This window comes from Nylanderia fulva, unplaced genomic scaffold (assembly GCF_048542155.1).
Source record: "Nylanderia fulva isolate GAGA-0341 unplaced genomic scaffold, ASM4854215v1 Scaffold237, whole genome shotgun sequence".
NCBI classification, from domain to species: Eukaryota; Metazoa; Arthropoda; class Insecta; order Hymenoptera; family Formicidae; genus Nylanderia; species Nylanderia fulva.
This window is the reverse complement of record NW_028190301.1, coordinates 121,141-143,572: the sequence shown is the minus strand read 5'-3', so window position 1 is coordinate 143,572 and position 22,432 is coordinate 121,141. Positions and strand designations below refer to the sequence as shown.

The 22,432-nt window shown below is 35.4% G+C and overlaps 1 protein-coding gene across 1 annotated transcript; it reads right to left on the bottom strand.

The window, feature by feature from the left end:
- Positions 1 to 14,684: 14,684 nt before the first annotated feature.
- On the bottom strand, positions 14,685 to 22,177 carry LOC146723073 (uncharacterized). Its single transcript, XM_085483208.1, is given in 6 exon segments — positions 14,685 to 15,027; positions 15,029 to 15,273; positions 17,437 to 17,589; positions 17,592 to 19,092; positions 19,345 to 19,473; positions 21,930 to 22,177. Coding segments are annotated over 6 exon segments (2,619 nt in total).
- Between the last annotated feature and the right edge of the window lie 255 nt (positions 22,178 to 22,432).

The following is a 22,432-nucleotide window of genomic DNA, read 5'->3' as shown; positions in this document are numbered from 1 at the left end:
TTCTCTCGCACTTTATTTCTTTAGGGGGAATAGGGGATACATGGAATTAAAAATCTCTTGTAGAGATTATTCCAATTTTATATCTTGGCCGTGTCCAAGTAAAAATTTGGTGCCTTGTGCACAGGTATTTAATTCTAACGAAAAAATTTTAGTTTCGTTTAGAATAACGCACTGTCATCCGCGATTTGGCTCTTATTGCCTATCTTATATATGTTAAATTTATATTTATATATTACAGAGCCTAGTTAAACTCTTAAAATCTATATTTATAATTGTGCAAAAAATATATAATTATATATAATTATATATATTTGAAAATCTATATTTATAATTGTGCAAAAAATATATAATTATATATTTTTTGCACAATTATAAATATAGATTTTCAAATGTGCCCACACTGCCCGTAGCATTAGAATGATATCCACGTACAAAAAAGCCCAAGATTTTATTTTTGCAATCTATTTTATGAATAAAATAATTATTTATCAAACTAATAAGAATATATAATAAGAATAATTTTTTTAAATTGATCAATATATTGGTTCAATTTATCGCGTCATCAAAGAGGAAGGAAAGGAAAATCTACGATTATGTTTATTTCTTATCAATCAGATATTCGATCAAATGATAAATTGTCGATACTATCTTCCATTGAATTTGCTCGATTCCGAAGTCAAAGTTCACAACTTGAATTTTTATCAACATTTATAATGTAAAATTGTTAAATATAACTAATTTTCTTATCGAGCAAATTCAATCAAAGATAAATTGACAATTACAAAACAAAAGCATATGTAGTTTCGAATATTTTTAATTATGATTGTCAAATAAACGTAATCGAAGATTTTCCTGCTTTCCTCTTCGATGACGATAAATTAAACCAATAGATTGATCAATTTAAAAATATTGTTATTATATATTCTTGTTATAATTTTATTAATTTCATGAATAAATTAGTTTATTCAAAAAAAAAAATGCAAAAATTTAAGTCCTGGGCCCTGTGCGGGGATTATTAACCTGGTGCTGTCGGGCAATGCTGAATATATATATATATATAAATATATATATATATATATATATATATATACGTATGTTACGCGTATGAACGTGTATAGCACCGCGCGACGTGAGTGAGGCGTCGCGCAGTAGATCATATCAACGTATAATACGCGCGGATTACTGTGGTACATACATACTACTGATACCGCGCGAATACGAAAGATCTGACGCGCATTTTTACGTACATAACGAATCGGAATATTTGATAAAAAAAAATATATATATATATACATATATATATATATATATATATATATATATATACATGTATATATTATATAAGGGATATGTTGATTATATTCTTGATTTCTTTTTGATTATTGATGCTATTGTATAATTTGCTCCAAATACTTATAACGTGAAAGAACGTTGAGTAATGTATAATCAATGCAAGGATGTTCAGTATATCATCCAGTATATAAATTAGAGTTCAAATATATCAATATCAATTTTTTTATAATATATATATATATATATTAGAATATAGAAAAATGATAAAAAAATATATTTCGGCGATTTAAAAATTTTTTAATATATTGAAAATATTTTTACTACATACACTATATATAAGTGTAAAATAATTCAGAAAATAAATTTAATAAAAATCCACATACCAGCTGTGTGCATGTGTGCAATTGATTTATTACTTGAAATTTATTTACGGAATTATTTTGCATTTATATATTTATAGTATGTGTAGTTGTAAAATGATTAAAATATTTTCAATATCAAATTTTTAAGTTTATCGCCTATATAAAAAATATATTTCTATGATTTTCTATATTCCAATATATTATAAAAAAATTGATATTGATATATTTGAACTCAAGTTTTTTACGTGATTAAATATTCTTGCATTGAGCCATCATACGTTACTCGTAAGTTCTTTCACGTCATAAGTACTTATGTAGCAGAGAGAAAGAAATGAGAGTTATACAATGTAACATCAATAATCTTATATATTATAATCTTATATATTATATATATATAATATTTCATTTATTTATAAAATACATTTTATAAATAAGTAAAATATTACACAGACAATGTACAAGATGTTCAGTTTGTGCCATAACAAGCTTCAATCAATAATTATTACTCCAATGAGTATAATTCACAATAATTTTTATATAATATAATAAGTATTTGAATATATAAAAATATTTTTAAAAATTTGTTTTAAAAATTAATTGAAAAAGAATATTTAAAATATTTTTTATATTTAAAATATTCTTTTCCTCAATTAATCTTAAAAAAAATATTTTTAAATATTTAAAAATATCCACCACCACCGCCGCCGCCACCACAATTTCCACCGTCGCCGCCACCACAATTCCCACCGCCACCGCCACCATATCCATATTTTGAAAATAGGGGTTGGGGGGAAGAAGGGGACAAAGAGGTCGAGGTGGAAAACAAGGAAGAAAAATTTTTCAATTCCATTTTCATTAATATTATTACATAAAATAATATTAATTAAAATAGAATTAAAAAATTTTTCTTCCTTACCTTAACTCGCCTTCTGGCTGATGTCATAATAAAAAATGATGATATAATAGTATAATAAAAATATACATTTGTATACAAGAAACTGAAAACCTTATTTTCTTTACCAAGTCCGTATAATTGCATGTTAATGAAAATTAATGTGTATATGCATTACAATATATTTAATACAATATTCTCTTAATTTGAACGAAAATTATAAATAACTTATGCGTAACATATATTTTTGGACTCCTAAATAAAAAATATATTATATTATTTACAAAAAATAAGATAAAATATTTTTTATTTGAATAGTCTCAACTGCTCTTTTAGCTGAATGTTTAGAAGCAATGAAAAAAATCGAGAATCTACGAAAAATTTAAGTACATTTCTAGAATTTTTTATATGATATAAAAAAAATATATGGTATATAAATTGATTTTTTAATTTTTTTATTAATTTTTAATTACACACACACACACACAAATAGATTCTTATTATTTAAAATAGTTTTTATTTTTGTTCTTTATTTACATATGCATACATATACAAAAAAATAAAAATAATATGATAGCCTTTTTGCTGACATTATCTCTCAATATTTGCATCCGTGTGCTCACGTATTAGTGTTTGTACCTACATGGACGCTACTACATATGCGATGTAAGAGAGACAAAGATGGAATGATGCTCTCTCCTTGTCAAGCAGTCAGCATGTTATCACAGACATTTCCCCTGCTCCTTATGAATCTAGTGAGAATCTTATCGTCCAGATATTTCATAAAATAAGTGACATATCTTCGTGAATTTTTTTTTAATATATTCTTTATATAATAAAGCAGTCCTCTAAAAGGCCGGATTTTACATTTTCGCTCTTAAAAATTTATAATAAATAAAATACGGACTCGCGGCTAACCCAACCTTACCCGTTCCTAGCTGTGCATTCCCCCAAGTTTATTAAAAATTTTTATTTTTATCTTTTTTTTATAAAATAGCTCTTTAAAGGACTACAAATGAGCTTACTGATTAAGAATATCCTAAATTTAATAAGATTTATTCAATACTTTCGCTAATATCTGGAAAATAAGAATCCGTAATTCCCGGCCGGCCGATAGGCGTCTCCACCATGTCGCCTGTCGACCCTTAAAATAATATTTAAGGGGATGCTGGAGCGTTGGCCGAACTCCGACGGGTTAGCGCCCTCATTTGAGAGGAACTAAAATTGTCGATAATTACCGACAATTTTAATTCCGCTATTATCGACAGTAATATATATATGTCAAAAAGCCATTTTAGTGTGTTCAACATATTAAAATCAGACAACATAATATATTTTTACTGTCAAATCATCTCGCACACGCATCTAAGCGTGTCAATGACAGTAAAACATACATATATAAATGTGTCTCTTTATGACATAGTTGAACACAATTTCAATATTGCTCTTTTATATATTTTGGGTGGAGTTCCGAATAGGTGAACCCTCCGATTTTTTTGAAACTACACTATTTTTTATATTTTTGAACGCTGATTACGAATATGATAATGAAAATTTGCGACTAGGTCATTTTCAAGGTCAAAACTCAAAAAAACTGACAAAAATATAATTTTTTAGACATTATTTTGTTAAATATTAATGTAAGAAAAAAATGTTTCAAATAAAAGTTGTAGTTCTTGTAAAAATACATCATTTATGCCGTATACATTTTTTGCGTAAAACTGAAAGTTTTTGAGAAAATCGATGTTAAAGACTAAAAACGGCGGGTAAAGTTCCGAAAAGTGCTCTTCTCTGATTTTTTGAAACTCAGTATTCTTACGTATTTTGATGCACTGATTACGAACATTATAGTGAAAATTGGCGCACCTTTCATTTTCATAGTGAAAATCAAGAAAAACCCATAAAAATTATAGTTTTTAACAGTTATTTTAGTAAATACGACAAATCATGATAAATATTTTAGACAAAAGTTTTAGATCTTACAGAGAAAAACATTTTACGTCCTATTAATTTTTACCGTACGAATGATAGTTTTCAACAAAAACGATGAAATCTAAATCTTATATCTGTTCTCCCATCTAAGCATGTACTTTGCAATACATATACGATTCTACATAGGTTTACAACTTTCCACGTAGAGTGAGGTTCCACGCAAACCTATTTGTCTAGTTTTTCGATAGTGGAGCCCCTCGCAGGGGGGGCGGAACGCACTGTTTCCACGCATACACTTTTCCACGCGAAGCGAGATTCCACTTGGGTTTGCAACTTTCCACGCAGAGCGAGGTTCCTCGCAAACCTATTTGTCTAGTTTTACGGTAGTGGAGCCCCCCGCAGGGGGGCGGAACCCACTGATTCCACGCATATACTTTTCCACGCGAAGCGAGATTCCACATGGGTTTGCAACTTTCCACGCAGAGCGAGGTTCCACGCAAACCTATTTGTCTAGTTTTACGGTAGTGGAGCCCTCCGCAGGGGGGCGGAACCCACTGATTCCACGCATATACTTTTCCACGCGAAGCGAGATTCCACATGGGTTTGCAACTTTCCACGCAGAGCGAGGTTCCACGCAAACCTATTTATCTAGTTTTACGGTAGTGGAGCCCCCCGCAGGGGGGCGGAACCCACTGATTCCACGCATATACTTTTCCACGCGAAGCGAGATTCCACATGGGTTTGCAACTTTCCACGCAGAGCGAGGTTCCACGCAAACCTATTTGTCTAGTTTTACGGTAGTGGAGCCCCACGCAGGAGGGTGGAACCCACTGATTCCACGCATACACTTTTCCATGCAAAGCGAGGTTCTACGTGGATTTGCAACTGTCCACGCAGAGCGAGGTTCCACGCAAACACTTTTCCATGGGAAGCGAGATTCCACGGAAACCTATTTATCTAGTTTTGATTCATGATACATTTTTCGTTGCGTAGGGGTCTTGCTAATATTTTCTGTACCTAATACTTTTAGTATATTGTTGACTCATCATATTTTTAGTAAGGTAAAGATTTAATAAATATAAACTCTTTGCGCGCACATATCTTGCGACTTTTCATGCAAAGCAATGCTTACCATCCATCGTTTGATGCAAAATTTATTATTACACTGCTTTACATGGGTTTGCGACTTTTCTTGCAAAGTAAGGTCTACCTCTTATTGTTCTGTGCTTCGGATGCAAAACTAGGTTTATAATTATAGATAGTTTTATATAGTTTTGCGACTTTTATGCAAAGCGTAAATTTCGAATAAAAGTTTTGGAGCCTAATTAATAAGGTTGTTTCTTTTAATTTTTTTTGTTACGAAAAAAATGGATAAAACATACAATTTGTTTTTATTGGCGTCTATTTTTCAAAATCGTTCATCAACTCTTCAGTGGTTGAGAGAAGTTGGTTTGATTCCAACACAAAGGTTCTGCAGTCATCATAAAAAATACATGAATTTGCTAGAATCTGATCTTGAATGCGGAAGATTCCTTTGTATGAAAAAAGGAAAGTATCGACATACTGCGACTGTTGCAGAGGATACATGGTTCGAGAGGTGTCATATTTCTCCTGCGGCATGTATTCTCATAACGTACTGTTTTTCTGTCAATATGTCGTTTAATCAAACGATTCGAGAAAGCAGTATTATTGATGGGCAGTATATATCTCGTGAAACTGTAGCCGATAGATTTTCTTTTTGTCGAGAAGTCTGCATGGCTGCACTTGATGAGGAGTTTCAGGAAGAGGGTCTTTTGGGAGGTGGAATCATAGAAATTGACGAGTGTAAGATTGGTCGTCGGAAGTACGAACGAGGACGTGTTGTTGAGGGATCATGGATTCTCGGAATGATTTACCGTGGACATGCTACTAATTATCGGCTCGAAATTTGCCCGGACAACAAGAGAGACAAAGATACTCTTGTAGCTTTAATAAAAAAACATGTGATGCCTGGGACTGAGATCCATACGGATTGTTGGAAGGGATATATAGATTTGGAACATCATGGATATGTCCACAAGACGGTGAATCCATTCTGAATTTTTTGTAGATCCGGAAACTGATGCTCACACTCAGAATATTGAGTCGTCCTGGCGCTGGATGCGTCGTGAATTATCTCGCGGTGGTGTTCAAAAGAGTTCTATCGCTGATCATTTGTGTGAATTTATGTGGCGTCGTCGACTTCGACGATTGGGTCAAGATCCTTTCAAGCAATTGATTATCGATATTAAAAGATGTTATCCGGGAAAGGAGTAATATATTTAGCGTTTTATAAATAGTTTTGAAAAATAAAAAAGCGTTAAAAAAAACAATTAAAAATGTAAAAAAATACAAAAAATATAAAAAAATTATAAAAAATATTAAAATTATAAAAAAATTATAAAAAAATATAAAAATTATAAAAACAAAAAAATGGAGTCAGTTCTTCGTCACGTCCTCGTCGTTGACTCCGGGTTCGGCTGAGAACGAAGAATATATTAATGTTTGAGAGGGTTTTTCTTATCTAATTTTTTTCGAAAACTATCAGTTTTACGCAAAAAATTTATAGGACATAAATGATGTATTTTTACAAGAACTACAACTTTTATTTGAAACATTTTTTTCTTACATTAATATTTATCAAAATAATGTCTAAAAAGTTATATTTTTGTCAATTTTTTTGAGTTTTGACCTTGAAAATGACCTAGTCGCAAATTTTCATTATCATATTCGTAATCAGTGTTCAAAAATACAAAAAATAGTGTAGTTTCAAAAAAATCGGAGGGTTCACCTATTCGGAACTTTATCCTATATTTTGATGATATATGCATATTTTCATGTATTTTTCAAAGGAAATATACATCTACCATATATATATATATATATATAGTGTTACGTCCCTGGTTTACATCCCCTGAGCACCTTCATCCCTTTTCATCTCCTAGGAGGGTTGTTTATAGACAACCGGCGTTCAAATGTTTTGGGGCGCCATGATTAGATTTGGTCTAGCTGTCGCACTGAGCGGACGCTTACGAGACCGATGGGCATTTTGGCCTATTATATATTGTATTTCTTTGCTTTATTGTATTGGGTCGTTTCATTAAAACTCCTTTCCTCATTACGAGAATTTATTCATTCCGGACGCGAGTGAAAGTGTGAGTGATATCTTTTTGTGAGACAGCGCAAGAGACGTCGCGAGGACGTAACAATATATATATACAAGGTGGTTCAAAAGTCCGGCAACGGTCAATTATGTCCAAGAAATAGTGGTCTTATGAATAAAATATAAAAATTGCAGGGTTCAACCCGGGAAAAATTTTTTATATATAATTATATCTAAATAATTATATAATTATACATAATTATATGTAAAATATGTTTATTTTATATATAATTAAATTTATTTATAAATAAAGTATGAAGTTCATGTATAATCTCATGTTAAGTTATATATGAAACATTATATATATTTATATATGTGAATACTTATTTATTATATATACAATATATATATATATATATATATATATATATTTATATAAGTATATGTATATAAAAAGCTCTTTTATCTAATTATATATAGACATATTTCATATTTAATTTTGCAATTATATGTATAATTTTATATATTTCTATATATAATTTTATATTGTTATATATAAAAATTGTTTCTAGGAAAAATAAGATATTTTATGGTGACCTTGACTTTGACGTAGGGGTCAAATTTAGAGGTCATTTCAAGATCAACTTTTATTAAACAAAACCTATTTTTATTAGATATTTTTGTAGCTTATCTCGAGAATTTTACAAAACACTAATAAAATATTTTTTATGTACTTATTGAGTTATAAAGGTTTGAAGTGAACAATTCTTTTATAAAATTGACAATATCTTGTAAAACATTCAATTTTTATTATACATTTATACTTTTTATGCACGGAATAATAAGACCAATCAATAGGTGCAAAGAAAACACAGTTGCAAAAGACGTATGTAATTTTCAAGAAGCAATTGCCCAGCAAACATTATAATTGCTATATAACACGTAAATAACGTGCATGTAACATGTAACATACACGTTAGTTGTAATTTCCCACTTATGGATTCTATTATTTATTGTAATTATAGATAGAATAGTGACTTAGCGAAAGATTATATTTTGGCATCCTACAATATCGATGCTATCTGGGATGTAATTACAATATATAAATAACATATGTCATATTACAAATGTTACATCTATAAGTGAGAAATTACCGTATATGTTACATGTAACATGCACGTTATATAGTATTATATACATGTAACATAGCAGTTATATTTTGTGTTTGCTGGGTGCATTTTCTTTACACCAAATTGGTTTCATTATTATGTGCATAAAAATAAAAAATATGATAACGTAAAACTGAATATTTTACAAAGATATAATTTAATAAATTAATATAAATTGTCGCTCGTGTATTGAAAACAAAGTGATAAATATAAGGCCAACTTATCGAGCTGAATATTCGAGATGTTCAGTCAACTACCATTTATTACATGTATAAATTATAAAACTACAGTCATTATATTATATTAAAACTAACGCAAATTAACGCAAATTACAATCATTCTATAAACGTTTCGACCGCACGCGGTCTTCTTCAGTATAATTATTGAAAAATAAATTCTTACAATTCACATGATATCGAAATTTAATTATAGTTATTCAGAATCGAGAGTTTTTGAGCAATTAACGCGTGTTTCAATCCGTCCTGTCCAACAATGTTCGCCTCGATATGATCTCTGATTTTGTTCAGATCTCGGATGATTTCATCGTTAATATGCGAGAAATTAACCCGTACCGTAGGCGCTGCGATTAATAAGAAATTACCGATCAACGTATGTCCAAATTATAATATATATCCCCTACAATTGGTAGTATGCTTACCTATCATCGTTCTTCTTGACAATTTTGCTACTTATTAACAGTTATTAAGGATGACACTTAACAAACAACAATACAGAAAGACAGCTCATTTTAAACTCTACTTGATCGGAGAGCGTGCGTGTTTATATATGATCTAATATCTATGTTTTACTCGTTAATGTCCTATTTGTCCTATTATTATTTATTGTTCGCTAATATATCCAAAATATCAAAATACGACTCGCTAAGTAACTCAGTATCTTTGTTTAAATTTAGTCCATTTTTTTGTTCCTTGATATGTAGCATCTCAGAAATGAGTCTTTTATAATAATTATTTTCGTTGTCCATGATCTTAACATTGTCCCAATTAAAAGTATGATGTTCATTTGAAACTTCACAACCGACGAAAATATCACAAAATTCTCTCAGGGCAATCACTAATGATGCCAAGGAGATCAATATACACATTGAAGCCAATAAATTTCTCAATGATACAATTAACCCTTTGGAAAATACTAATAAAAAATGGTTTGTTAATCTATCCAACACAGACATTCCGCCTAACGTATCTAATCTGTTGCAAATGGGTGATAAATTTTGTCTTCCGAATATTAGTAAAAAAACAGCGATACATGAATTTATCAAGGACATAGAGAGTAATAGCAAACGAAATAATATTAATAATCTCACAACGATCAGAAATATCGCGGTTCCAAAATTTGCACAACTTCTTAACACGAAGGATAAAAATGACGTAAGTCAACAAAAATTACTTGGTGCACACAGAGATTTAAAAAAATTTTGTAAAGACAATCCGAATGTTCTATTCACACGCGCGGACAAAGGTAATGCTACGGTCGCGATGGATAGATCTTATTATATTAACAAAATGAAAAACGTTTTAAAAGATGTCAACACTTACACTATTGTCAAAAAAAATCCGTGCAAAAAAATAGAGAACGATTTGAATGGTTTGTTGAAGAGATGGCTTAAGGAAGATTATATTTCAAAAAACGAATATTATAAATTACGTTGTAGTGATTCTCTCCTTCCAAAAGCGTATGGATTACCTAAAATCCATAAGGAAAACTATCCGGTTAGAATCATAGTTTCATCGGTTGATACGGCTCTATACTCGCTGGCTTCGTTTTTACAAAACACCTTACGAACTAGCCTACCCAAAGCGAAAAGTCATATTAATAATAGTTTTGATTTGTACAGCATATTGTCTGGTAAAAAGATTGATGAGAATGATAGGATGTTTTCCTTGGATGTGGTGTCTTTGTTTACGAACGCTCCTCTGGATCTTGCGATTGACGGTATTAACGATAGATGGGATCACATTGGAATAAATACTAAAATACCGAAAAACGAATTTTTTGGGGGTATAAAATTCATATTGACTTCTACATATTTTACATTTGATGACATAATTTATAAACAGACGTTTGGGACCCCTATGGGGTCACCGTTATCACCAATTATTGCAGACCTGGTTATGCAAGATCTTGAGGATACAGTTCTCAAAGCGTTGAAATTGTAATGTGTGTTTTATTTTCGTTATGTGGATGACATAATAGTGGCCACCTCTATGACTAATATGACTCAGATTGTGAATAATTTTAACAACTATCATGAAAGACTTAAATTCACGGTCGAACAAGAGGTTAATCATAGCTTGAATTTCTTAGATTTATCACTTAAAATTATTAATAACAAAATATATATAGACTGGTATCAAAAAGAAACCTTCTCAGGAAGGACGTTATCATTTTATTCAAACCACCCATTATGCCACAAAATTGGAATAATATATAACCTTGTAGACAGATGTCTATTGCTATCACATCCACTATTTTTAATAAAAATTTGGAGTTAATTATTAATATACTCAGAAGCAATGGTTACCCTCTTGATCTGATTTTTAACAAAATTAATCATCGGATAGAACACATCATATCTAAGGGGAGCATTTTAGAGAGACAGGCCAACATAGAAAGAACAAAAAGTATAAGAAATGACTCGGTTAATAAAAAATTCTTTGTCATTCCGTATATAGATAGGGTCTCAGAAATGATTGTTTCCTCGGTGAAAAATAAAAATTGTATGGTAGGGTATAGATGTCTCAACAAACTGGATAATATTATTAAAGCACAGAAAGATAAAACTAAACATCCATGCAATTCGAATGTGGTTTATAAGATCAGTTGCAATAATTGTAATGCATCTTATGTAGGCCAAACAAAGAGGCAATTGCAGACGCGAATAAAAGAACATAAAAATAATATTAGGTTGGACTCAACGAAACATTCAGTAATTTCTGAACACATAATAAATGAACATCATACTTTTAATTGGGACAATGTTAAGATCATGGACAACGAAAATAATTATTATAAAAGACTCATTTCTGAGATGCTACATATCAAGGAACAAAAAAATGGACTAAATTTAAACAAAGATACTGAGTTACTTAGCGAGTCGTATTTTGATATTTTGGATATATTAGCGAACAATAAATAATAATAGGACAAATAGGACATTAACGAGTAAAACATAGATATTAGATCATATATAAACACGCACGCTCTCCGATCAAGTAGAGTTTAAAATGAGCTGTCTTTCTGTATTGTTGTTTGTTAAGTGTCATCCTTAATAACTGTTAATAAGTAGCAAAATTGTCAAGAAGAACGATGATAGGTAAGCATACTACCAATTGTAGGGGATATATATTATAATTTGGACATACGTTGATCGGTAATTTCTTATTAATCGCAGCGCCTACGGTACGGGTTAATTTCTCGCATATTAACGATGAAATCATCCGAGATCTGAACAAAATCAGAGATCATATCGAGGCGAACATTGTTGGACAGGACGGATTGAAACACGCGTTAATTGCTCAAAAACTCTCGATTCTGAATAACTATAATTAAATTTCGATATCATGTGAATTGTAAGAATTTATTTTTCAATAATTATACTGAAGAAGACCGCGTGCGGTCGAAACGTTTATAGAATGATTGTAATTTGCGTTAATTTGCGTTAGTTTTAATATAATATAATGACTGTAGTTTTATAATTTATACATGTAATAAATGGTAGTTGACTGAACATCTCGAATATTCAGCTCGATAAGTTGGTAATATAATTTAATGTCAAACAATTGCTTCGAATCTTTATAATTCAAAAAGTACTTCATGAAAAAATGTTTTATTATAATGCTTCGGAAAGCTGTCGAGATAAGCTACAAGAATATCTAATAAAAAATAAAGGATTTTAAAAAGTTGACCTATAAATGATCTCAAAATTTGACACCTAGGTAAAAGTCAACACCTTTAGTATTTTTTTCATAAGACCACTATTTTCGGAGATAATTGGCCATTGCCAGATTTTTGAATCACCATGTACATATTATATATATGTTTATGCATGGATATATGCATCTATATACATGTATATATATGTATATATTTCTTACATATATAAATGCATGCATAAATGCATACATATACATATACAAATACATATACACATACATGTATACACATACGTGTATGGTATAAGCATACGTGTATGGTACGTATATTGATATTACCTGTAATTTTCTATAAATTACAATGTATGCAGTACGCACAATTCGCTTTTCTTCTCTTATCAATAATTGAGAAAATAGCAAATTTATTCAAATAACCAGCTGTATATTTTTATAATATAACAGAATATTATATAATATACAAAACATCTTTATGCATATATAGAATGAAATGGGCCTCTCCATCGCTCATTCCCGTGAGAACGCAACCATAATATATGTATTTTTTTCGTCTCTCCGATTTTTGCAAATGAGACATTTGTATTAGACACTTTTTTGCAACAATATTTATTAGAATTACACATTTCTAGTATAATGATAAATTTTCATTAGTTAGGAAAAGGTGACAGTTTATTTTCTGCTATAATTTTTAAGAAATGTTGTCTCATACGTTTAACATCAGCAGAATATGTCTCATTACAAGGATTTCCTCCTAAAGCTATAGTTGTAGCAAATGCGGCAGCAAAGATTCCACAACATATACCATCAGGTTGTGTTTGAACGTTTTCAAATATTATATTATTTTTATTTATTTGTGGATAACGGCGATGAATGTAATTTTTTTTCTTTAGCCTTTAATGTTTCGTATGTACAGCCAGATAGACTGTCGTACACTCAAAGCTTGGTGCCGTCAAAAGAAATACATCGCCAGTGATTACTGCAATTTCCTCTAATAATTTGTAAGTTTTTATAGAAAATTAAGAATTCTCTCTTATGACGCGCAAAAATTGGTCCAATGATTCGTCATTTATTTGACTATCTAAAGGTAATACATTTTTCTTTACTGAATCAAAAGGAACAACCCAATTATCAAAAAATTCTTTTTGCTTTGCCATATCGTATTCTGTTAGTTCTGTATTATTTGAGTAACTAACTACGATGCAATCATCTTGTTCTGCATTCAAAGCAGTTGCTTCCATTGATGAAATATTTGATTCGATACATTTTTTTTTTTGACAATATTTTTATCTTCTACATTACACTGTGGAAGACTCGTTTGTTTTCTTTTTTAGCTACTTCTTGTTGAGCTTCTATTATATAGCTTGGATTTCTAATTGGCATATGTCGATTATGCCGACTGTCCAAGATTTCCGGAAGCATGCAATGGTAATAGAAACGTGTTAAAAAGGCAGCATTTGATTACTCCAAAATACAGTGTCCCTATTAACACGTACTATTTTCGAGCTTTTTGGCGTCCACACAGCGAAAATACAATAATCTCGCTGCGTTATATTTAACTGGCCTTGAATTTGATAGAAAAATCGGTGATTTTGATTCATTTTATCTGGATTTTTCTTATCAAAGATGCCTTTCAAATGGGGCAATATTTTTATGGCCTCTTCCGCTGTTAAATGCTCAGCTGATAAAGGACATTTTATTTCTACCAGGCCATCTTCATCTATGAGTCCGTCTGGAGAAGCACCCAAACACGGATTTTTAATATCAATAAATAATCCGCAAATTTTTATCTCCTTTTTTAATGTTACGGCCAATTCTTTTCTCGCAATTTTTTCCATTTCGCGACCATATTTTATAGCCGCAGTATCAATAGAGGGAGGAAATAAAATGTTTTTACGGTTGCGGCGCAAGACGTTGTCGGTCTCATGCGACATACAGTTCCAAAATTAGACGCCGTCAACAGTTCCTGTCTCAGTGAATGCCACAAATCTGAATCACTTTGCTCTATTGTATTACGTTCAATTTGTCTCCAATTTTTCCCATTTTCAAACAACTTTTCCAAATGATTTTGTAGAAGTTGTTCAAAAACCTCGGGTAGAAGATCAGGTTTTTGTGATTGCGGACCGTAATGACAATCTGTTCCTGACTTTCTTTTACATTTTTGTCGTCCATCAATTTTCCGAGATTCTCTAGTTCTTGCAACTTTAATTTGTCGTCGCTTTTCCAGAATCTCGACAGTAGGAGGAACATTTTTATCCATGCTTTTATGCATTTCCGTAAGATCTTATTTCGAATTATATTGCAAAACTGCCCCCGCAACTTTAGCATTGTAAGAGCCTCGGTTACTAAAATTAATGCGCTTACCAGCAATTTCTTTGCAGATTATCGAATTGAACGACTCTACAGGATTGTTGGTGTATTTGTACAACAAACCGTCGGAATAAGCGCTTAAATATATGATAGCCTTCTCTACTCTTTGGTAAAGATCGTGTAATTTGAGAAACGGTACATAATTTTTCTTCGTTTCATCAAGGTCACATATACGACCGCGTTCCTTACATCGTTTATGTTCACCAAATATATGACTAGGAATGTTTAATATCCCCCAAAGTGGAGAGGGCAGCAATGGCACTACAACGCCTGCTGCCCAATCTCGGGGGACCTGGCGGAAGTGTAAGGAAGTTGTACGCCGGGACTGTACACGCCATGCTGCTGTACGGGGCCCCAGTATGGTCGAAATGCCTGGGGGCTGCCCGCGGTCCCAGAGATGCACTGAGACAGGTGCAGAAGCGGGTAGCCAACAGGATATGCAGGGGCTACCGTACGGTTAGCTGGGCGGCGACGGGGGTGCTCTCCGGAGTGCCCCCCGTTGAGATGCTCGCCCGCATGTATGCTGAGGTGTACACGCGCACGCGTGGATACCAGCGGGCGGGCATCACTATGACGGAAAGTCTCCGGCGTACTGTGAGGGTCCACTCCCGACGGGCGCTGATCCAAAGTTGGAAGGAATTCCTGGCGGACCCAACACTGCCAGGACAGCGCACCGTCGGGGCCATACAGCCCTGTCTAGAAAACTGGTTAGACAGGGCCAAAGGTGGGGTATCCTACCACATGACGCAGGTGCTCACCGGACACGGGGTGGTGGGGACCGGGGGGGGGGGGTACGACTTCCAAAGGAGGAACGCACCCATGAAAGGAGGGGCCGGGCCCTCTCTTTCCGCGCCGCCGATGGGCTTGCCCGTTCGTGGCGGCGTGGATCGGGGGGGGGGTTTGTCCCAAACATACCCGCGTCAATAATTGACGCGAGATAAGGGTTCCGGGAAGGGGCGGGGACAACTAAGTCCCAAGGGCCCTCCCCCCGGGAGCCTCACGCGGGCCGGGCGCGTGGGCGCGTCACCCCACTATGGGGGGGCGCCCTATGTGCCCGGCTAGGGCAAACCCCTCCGGCCGCGGCCGATCACTTGCTCTCAGAGGAGCGGGGGGGGGGGACGCGGCTGGGGGGGCCGAGGGGGAGCCACGCGTCCCCGGCGGGTAGGCGCTGTCTGTCAGGCCGGGGCGCCTGGGTCCCCCTCTGTGAGGACGTGACGCGCGGGGCCCTCTCGCCGGGAGCCAGGAGGCACCGGCGGGAGGGCAACGCCGTCCACGGAAGGGGGGTTCCTCTCCTTCAAAGAGGAGCCCTCTGGTGAGGGCTCCCCTGGTGGAACGCCGAACCGGGTCACCCTCTAGGGGGTCCGGGGGTCGCGACCACCGGGGGGGCGGGGGGCGATGGCTCGAGCGGGAGTTCTCGAGCCATAGCCCCGCCCCCAAACTCTTTGGGAGGGCGCGGTGTGGGATCGGTGTCGCCCTGCGCCGCAACCAGGACGGAACCGCGCAGTCATTGACTGCGCGGTCGGGGAGGGGTCTTGGCCGCAAGGCTAAGGCAGCTCCCCGGAGATGGCTTGGCGGGGGGGGCGGCGGGACGGCATGGGATTCCAGCATCCTCGCCGTCCCCTATCCAACGCCCGAGATGGACACCCGCTGAGGTTTTAGTGAGGTAGGTCTTGGGCCCCCTGGTCGAACCATTCGTGGCTCGACCAAGGGGAACAAGGAGTCCCACATAACCCACACTCCTACCCGGGGGTGTGTGGTACCATGACGGTTTCCCCAGCGTCACAAAAAAAAAAAAAAAAAGGAATGTTTAATATAAATATAAATTTAACATATATAAGATAGGCAATAAGAGCCAAATCGCGGATGACAGTGCGTTATTCTAAACGAAACTAAATTTTTTCGTTAGAATTAAATACCTGTGCACAAGGCACCAAATTTTTACTTGGGCACGGCCAAGATATAAAATTGGAATAATCTCTACAAGAGATTTTTAATTCCATGTATCTCCTATTCCCCCTAAAGAAATAAAGTGCGAGAGAAAAATATAGATCCGAAAGTCGCAGAATCGGGAATCGAACCCGAGACCTTTCGCTTGCCGGGCGACTGCTCTTCCAACTGAGCTATTCAGATCCTTTCGATTCTATACTTTTCTCTGTTATATATATTAATGTTGGTAAATAAACGCCTTTAAGCCAGCGTGTATAATTAAGAGTTTAACTAGGCTCTGTAATATAAATATAAATTTAACATATATAAGATAGGCAATAAGAGCCAAATCGCGGATGACAGTGCGTTATTCTAAACGAAACTAAATTTTTTCGTTAGAATTAAATACCTGTGCACAAGGCACCAAATTTTTTACTTGGGCACGGCCAAGATATAATATGTTTAATATATCTTTTTGTAATTCTCTAGCTTTATCATGGTGAGGTTGCTCTTGTTTATTTCGTAAATCAATTGCTTCTATCACTTTTGTTCGTATGTTCATAATGTTGTTCTTTACAACATTTTGTAGCTGGACAAAACCGCGCTTTCTATGCATTTAGTCGGCTGAGTTGTCCCTGCTACCGCCTGCAGCTTTTTGCATAGATTGCGAAGCAAATGATTGGTGCATTCTATTTTTTTCACGGTCACCATTTGTTCCCGATATGGTCTGCTATCAATGATGGCCTGATAGACGCTGCTATCGCCATCGGCAATAACTGTTCTAAAAATTAATCCATGCATTTCCAGGCTACTTTTAAAGCCTTCTGCAATGGCGTCGCTCTCCATACTTGTGGAGCTTGCGTTACGATCGAAATTTCTATAGCATTTATGGTTTTTTGGTTCAATTCCGTTTCGTTCCGCTACATCGCATATCGTACAATATTTATTGCGGATACCGATAAAAAGAACTTTTTTCGTGTGGTAACCAATTAAAGTACCAACACCGGAAAGAGAATTATAGGCGTGGCCGTACAATCTTTTACTCCAACTACCATCAGCTATTACAGTTATGTACGGAATACCGTTTATAACATCGTTCCTTTCGAGAGCCAGTTGCTTTTCAGTTTGGCCAGCCATTTTCATATTTTCCATGGCTGTTTTCTCAAACTCGTCTACTAACATATCTCGATTTTGAATATAACTTTTATCGGACATACATTGAATATTCATAGCTGCACACAGCTCTTCCAATTGGACATAGCCAATTCCCACTGTAATAGTTCCTATTGCAGCAGCCATATCAATACTTAATATTTTCGGATCTTTGGGTTCTGACCAGAATTCGGCTTCAGTATTGCACATTTGGCATTTGAAAGTAAAATGCGTCTTAAACTTTTCGGTTTTAGTTTTTATGAGTTTCCAATCTTTAAATTGGCACTCTATTCTTTTTATATTATTATTGAATACTCTCTGGAGTTCTTTCCATACATGAGAAAAGTCGACAATGCGACGGCCTTCAGGCAAGCTTTCCTGGATACGATTTATATCCAGAGAGCCTTTTTCGATAACAAAATAATCATCTTCGCAAAGTTCGATATCTTCATTACAAATATCTGTTTCAGAAATTGACTCCAGGCATTGCACTTTTTGAGTACTAACTTTAGAATCTATTGTATCGAAATCCAATTCCACGGATTTTTGAAAATCGATGGATTCATTGCTAGTATTCTTATATGTGCTATTCCTAGAGTCATTTTCCTCTTGGCCTTCGGTTTTAGTTTTTATGACTTGCCAATCTTTAAATTGGCACTCTATTTTTTTCATATGATTATTGAATGATCTCTGGAGTTCATTCCACATATGAGAAAAATTGACAATGCGACGCCCTTGAGGCATGCTTTTCTGGATATTATTTATATCCAGAGGGCTATTCTTGATAACAAAATGATTGTTATCTTCGCAAAGTTCGTCATTTTCATTACACATATCTGTTTTTGAAATTGACTCTAAGCATTGCACTTTTTGAATACTAACTTTTGAATCCATCGTATCAGAGAATTCCACCAATTTTTGAAAATCGATGGATTCATTGCTAGTATTCTTATATGTGCTATTCCTAGAATCATTTTCCTCTTAGCCTTCGGTTTTAGTTTTTATGAGTTTCCAATCTTTAAATTGGCACTCTATTTCTTTCATATGATTATTGAATGAACTCTGAAGTTCATTCCACATATGAGAAAAGTCGACAATGCGACGCCCTAACAAAATGATTGTTATCTTCGCAAAGTTCGACATTTTTACTACACGTACCTGTATTTGAATTTGACTCCAGGCATTGCATCGCGGGTACTAACGATTGGATACTAACTTTAAATTTATTGTATCAGATAGCAATTCCGCCGATTTCTGATTATCAATGGATTCATTGTTAGTATCCTTAAATGTGCTATACCTGGAGTCATTTTCCTCTTGTCTCTCTTTCTTCAGCATCCGTCGCCTGCAAAAAAAAATAATGTTAAAATATTGTTAAAAAAATTAAATGTATCAATTATTATATAATTATCAAAAATTTTTGAAAAATAAATGCAGTCTCTTGTTTATAAATCTATATCTTATTCAAACTATATTATATTATACAATAAAGTTTCAATATAAATGTTTTATTTTTATACTAACAATAAGCAGAGGATACATAAACCGTATCTGATGTAAAAAAGCAGTTTACGAATAAATAAGTCTGGCATAAAATATCTTCCAGAACGCACATGCAAATCGTTCTGGGAAAAGATATTTTAGAAGCAACTAACAGACGAATAAATCGTCTCTGATATAAAATATCTTTTTTAATAACCAGAACGCACATGCAATTCGTTCTGGGAGAAGATATTTTTAAAGCAACTAACAGACGAATAAATCGTCTCTGATATAAAATATCTTTTTTAATAACCAGAACGCACATGCAATTCGTTCTAGGAGAAGATATTTTTAAAGCAAGCTAACAGACGAATAAATCGTCTCTGATATAAAATATCTTTTTTTAATAACCAGAACGCACATGCAAATCGTTCTGGGAGAAGATATTTTTAAAGCAACTAACAGACGAATAAATCGTCTCTGATATAAAATATCTTTTTTAATAACCAGAACGCACATGCAAATCGTTTTTCTTTTTTTGTCACTACTGCAACTTTATAACTATTAGTATTACTATTGTACTATTGTACTACTACTTATTATTACTATAATATTTCTACTACTAGCAACTATTTAAAATAGCAAGAGACTGCTTTATATTTCAGAAATTGTTACTTTAGAAATATGTATATAATGTAAAAAAAAATTTATAACAATTGAACTCCATAAATATTGAATAAGAATATAATCTATATATATATATAAATATATATACACACACGCGCGCGCGCGCACACACACACACACACACACACACACATATATATATATATATATACAGAGTATCCCAAAAAGATCGGAACACTGAAAAATCTCGAAAAGTATACGTTTTACAGAAAAAAGTTTTAGACAAAAAGTTATAAAAAATCTATTTATTGATCTGATCAGTTTGACCTTGGACAGTGTTACCAAGGTCAGAATAAGGTTACCTTAAATTTCTTAGATGTAATCCTATATTTTTTATTACATATTCTGGTAACTCCGCCGGTCGAAGCGAGAGGTAATCGCGGCGCGGTGGCGTTGTTTTGCTTCGCAAGAATTATCGCATCGAACTCCGGTACTCCTTGCGACGGCGCGAGTCACGGTTCGTTCACCGGCGGGTCGCGACGCGAACGTGCGAGCGTAGCTCGATCCGGGATCGGAGATAACCTTCATGTCCGCTCGGCTTGCGCAAACCTTAAGACTGCGTCGTTTTCAAGATCAGTTTTCACTCTCTGCCATCTGCGGTCTTAAAGCGGGTAACTGCAAGTTTGCAACTCAAATTAACGATCTCGCCGCAAAATAAATCTGAGCTGAGTCTCACAATCACTGCGTCCGATTTTGCCTTCACTCGCTGATTACAATTCGGGGCTCGATCGAGCCAGATGCAACTGGAATCATCTCGCGGATTTCGCTCTAGCAGATCCTCACTTCAAAGGTTCTGATCCCATTGAGCTCCTCATCGGCGCCGATATCTATGCGAGATATTCCTTGGCGAAATGCGAAAGGGACCTCGCGGGCAGCCCTATGCATTAAATACCATTTTTGGATGGGCAGTATCCGGCCCTACGAGTGTGTCAATTCAATCCCGCCGAACAATCACTGTTCAACATTGTTTGGCCTCAACGTCGCTTGCGCTCGATCGCGAACTGAGAAGATTTTGGGAGATCGAGGAAGTTCCGCGACAGACTGTACTCGGCCCGGAGAAACAACGATGTAAGGATTTCTTCATGACCACTCATTCGCGTTGTTCCGACGGCCGATACATTGTGCGCCTTCCATTTAAACGTGATCTCCCATTAAGATCGGTCGTTCTCGCGATACCGCTGAGCGATGTCTAAAAAGCTTACTTCGACGCTTTGAAATTAACGCCGAGCTAAAACAACAATATTTCAATTTCATGCGGGAATACGAAGCTCTGGGACACATGCGAAAAGCCTCACCTCTCTCAGAATTCTTTCAGTGCGTGTATATTCCTCACCATCCCGTCTTCGCGACGGTAGTGCGACCACACACTTGCGCGTGGTATTCAATGCGTCGAGTCTAACGTCAAGCGGGAAATCGCTTAATGATAATTTGCTTCCAGGACCGAAACTACAAACGGACTTGGCGGCAGTCGTGATGCGATGGCGACAGTTTCGCTACGTAATACTCGGCCGATGTCGAGAAAATGTATAGGGCGATCGTCGTTGATCCGCGTGACACAGATTATCAACGCATATTATGGGTGGATACCGAGACGTACGCAAGGCAGATTATAAGCTCTTGACCGTGACGTACGGTATGGTCGTCGGCGCCGTTTTGCGCGTTACGATGTGCTGCGCCAACTGTCCGCGATGAAGAGCATTCCTATCCGTTAGCCGTGTCCGTCCTGACGGATAACATTTATGTTGACGACGTCTTGTTCGGCGCCGAAGATATCCCTCTGCTTCGGCAGGCGCGCGATCAAGTATGCTCACTGCTGCTGCTGCGGCCAATTCAATTTGCGCAAGTGGTCCAGTAACTCGTCGGCTCTTTCTGAGCGACATTGATGACAGCGATCACGGTTTAGCCTGCAGCAAGGACCTTCAACCAGGCGAAAAGGTTAAAGTCCTCGGGATATGCTGGCACCCCGCTCAGGACGTGTTTCAGTTCCGCATTTCTTACTGCCCTCCCTCTGTCCTCGAAACGAGAGATCGATTCTCTCGAATATCGCGCGAATATTCGACCCGTTGGGGTGGAGTGCTCCGGTCACAATAACGGTAAAAAATCTTTCTTCAGCGACTGTGGCAATCACAGCTCGA